The sequence below is a fragment of the Eucyclogobius newberryi genome, unplaced genomic scaffold, assembly GCF_026437365.1.
Source record: "Eucyclogobius newberryi isolate DKJ021-1_F unplaced genomic scaffold, fEucNew1.0.hap1 SCAF_232, whole genome shotgun sequence".
NCBI lineage: Eukaryota > Metazoa > Chordata > Actinopteri > Gobiiformes > Gobiidae > Eucyclogobius > Eucyclogobius newberryi.
The window spans coordinates 22,046-25,000 of record NW_027315871.1 but is presented as its reverse complement, the minus strand read 5'-3'; the positions used below and the strand labels follow the sequence as shown (position 1 = coordinate 25,000).

General features: G+C 41.1%; 1 protein-coding gene across 1 annotated transcript in view; it reads right to left on the bottom strand.

The window, feature by feature from the left end:
• The window catches only part of LOC140372462 (high mobility group protein B2-like), a 3,750-nt gene extending 795 nt beyond the window's left edge, over positions 1-2,955 (bottom strand). Inside the window, exons 1-5 of the mRNA XM_072459560.1 lie at positions 2,815-2,955; positions 1,299-1,455; positions 989-1,137; positions 711-885; positions 1-288 (exon numbers count right to left, since the gene is read on the bottom strand). The exon at positions 1-288 is cut by the window's left edge and continues 795 nt beyond it. Of these exons, the coding sequence (XP_072315661.1) occupies positions 124-288; positions 711-885; positions 989-1,137; positions 1,299-1,442 (633 nt within the window). The 5' untranslated portion in view covers positions 1,443-1,455; positions 2,815-2,955 and the 3' untranslated portion in view covers positions 1-123. The remainder of the gene's footprint in view (positions 289-710; positions 886-988; positions 1,138-1,298; positions 1,456-2,814) is intronic.

The window sequence follows — 2,955 nt, the reverse complement described above, 5'->3', positions numbered from 1 at the left end:
AACCATTTCAACTCTGCACAGACACGTTTTGCAGCGCGCCGGAATCGTCCACACGAACACAAAACAAGTTTAAGCGAAACGAAGCGTCTCAAAAAAACAAAAAACAAATTCAAAACAGAAAGTTTAATCATCATCCTCGTCGTCATCGTCGTCATCGTCGTCTTCCTCGTCGTCGTCGTCGTCATCGTCGTCGTCTTCTGGCTCGACCTTCTTGGGGGCGGGCCGTCCGGGGCCGCCCTTCTTACCAGTGTTGCTCTGTCCGCTCTTTGCTCTGTAAGCAGCCACGTCCTAAAGGGGAAACCACACAGTCATCCACAAAGAAATATAACATATCAGGAACTGACCAAAGCGCAACAGAATCTAAATGACTGAAACCAGGGCCATTTATGACATTAGAAGCAAATGCACAGGCCAGGCGTTAAAAATAACCTGAAGCCAGAATAGATTTGACCATTTGGAAATACTTGTACTCTACAAATAGTAAATAACAAATTAAGTTTCTTGAGACTTTCATTTGCACTCAAAGTTGATAAAAGGTCATGTTTACAGGTAAATCACATTTCTCACCTCACTTAATACTACAAATGAGACAAGTTTTGGCCAATAGATGATGTTATAAAAAAAAAAAGGAGTACGAGTGAACTAGTCATGGAAAAAAATAATTTGCTGTGACCATGAGCCGCCAACATAAATCAAAGAGCCTCTCGTACCTTCTCATATTTCTCCTTGAGCTTGCCGGCCTTGGCCTCATACGGAGCCTTGTCTTTGGGGGTCTGCGTGGACCACAGCTCGCCCAGCTTCTTGGCGATGTCACCGATGGAGATGCCGGGGTGTTCCTCCTTGATTTTGGAACGGTGGTCTGAGCAGAAAACGAAGAAGGCAGAGCTGGAAGAAAAGGGAGTCCATTTATAACAAACCAATCATGTGAAGGGATAAAAACAAAATTCAATTTAAAACCCAAAATGTCAAAGTCTAAATGCAAACTTACGGCGGCCTCTTGGGGGCATTGGGGTCCTTCTTCTTCTTGGCGCCCTTGGCTCCTTTGGGTGGGACGTAGTCCTTCATCTCGCGGTCGTATCTGACCTTGTCCGTCTTTGCCAGGTCCTCAAACTTTGACTTTTCCTTGCCGGACATAGTCTAAGGAAGAGAACACACCATTTTAAGTTAGTGATCTAGCCCAAGCATCACGGCTTCGTGCTATTTATATATATATATATATATATATAAAAAAAAAAAAAAAAAAAAAAAAAATGGTTCCATGTAAAAATAAATAATGGAACCAGGAGTTCTCCACGTACCTTCCATCTTTCAGAGCACTTCTTGGAGAACTCTGAGAAGTTCACGCTGGTTCCTGGGTGTTTCTTCTTGTGCTCCTCACGGCAGGTGGCCACGAAGAAGGCATAGGAGGACATCTTGCCCTTTGGCTTGTTTGCGTCCTTCATGGTGGCTCCGTTTCTGGAAAGGAAACACAAATACAGGTCAATATGGTTCAGACTGAATTATTCATTCATACACACACACACACACACACACATATATATATACATATATATAAATAAAAAAAATATCCCCAGTAAAGTAGTATTTAAATGACAAAAAGTGTACCCCGTCTTTGCTATACTTAAATGAAATGTTTTTCTTTTAATGCCTTTATAGACTATGTACAGAGATATAGATATCTATTTCATTCAGGCTTGTAAACTTTAAAAAAAGTAAAATCCAGCTTATTTTCAAAGTGTTAGAATATAAAAGAAATTAAGGGTCAAGTCAAAATGGAAGAAAAAAAATTGAGAAAACTTTAAAATAAGTGAAAATTGGGACTATACTTCGAGAAACAAGTTAAAAACAACGTAAAGCGTACGTCATACGTATTGTTTGTCGTTTACAGAGCTAAAAATAACTAGGATCATGTTAACTTAAAACAAAGTCAAATCTACATAAGATATTAAAAGCAATACATTGAAAAGAGAATAGAAATATGTGAAAATAAATCACATTGTGGCGTCATTTGGGCCGAGCAGACGCCCCGGGGCTGATTGAGGCTCTAATCGGATTTCTAAGAGTCTCTGACACAAAAAGACAAGACTCCATTTTGTATCTTCCCGCCTAAACTCCGCTGAGACCACAAAAAAAAACTTAAGTGCTTAATATTAGCTCCTCTTCCATACGTGCACATTCAGGCCTTAACTCTGATTTTTACAGCGGCTGTGAACGGTTTATGGAGGTTTAGAAAAGCGGTGACGCTTTGGTTCCAACTTTTCCGACGCTGTGCGGTCGTGAAGGAGGCAGCGCTGCTTTAGACCAAATGGCGTTTGAACTGCGTGCTGCTGTGAACAAGGCGGACTGCACTGAACACTGAGAGCGACATTTTCACATTTATAACGCGTACAAGCGCACAAAAACACCGCGAAACATCACAATACTCATTTCTCATCGAGCTGAAACACATATGAACAAGATTAACACGCAAAATCGCCTTTTAAGATAGGCTATTTATTACAAATTTCAGCCTTTTGCAGTATATGTCGCAATTTTCATCCACCAAATCATATTTTACCACTACCACAAACTCGATACACATTTTAAAACATATATCAACACTGGACCGTAAAACCACGCGAAATAGTCTCGTAATGCTAACCTACTTTTACAGATTATGGCCGCTTTACACGATAAGTTACGAAACTCGCCGCAAACCTAGAATATGGACGCCAGGCAAACCGGATAATGGTTAAAACTCACATTCCGACGCCACGAAACGTTTGGGAAATTAATTTGGAGCTAAAATTCAAGCGGAAAGTGGTATTTTCTTACCTGTTCGTAGCAAGACCAGCAGAAGACGAGTGAATGAAGGAGAGAAGCGCAACTGTTTTGTCAGCCGCACAAACTTCCACGTTGCCGCCCACGCCGCCTCCCGATTGGTTACGTCCAGGGGAATTTATTTTTAAATGTGGC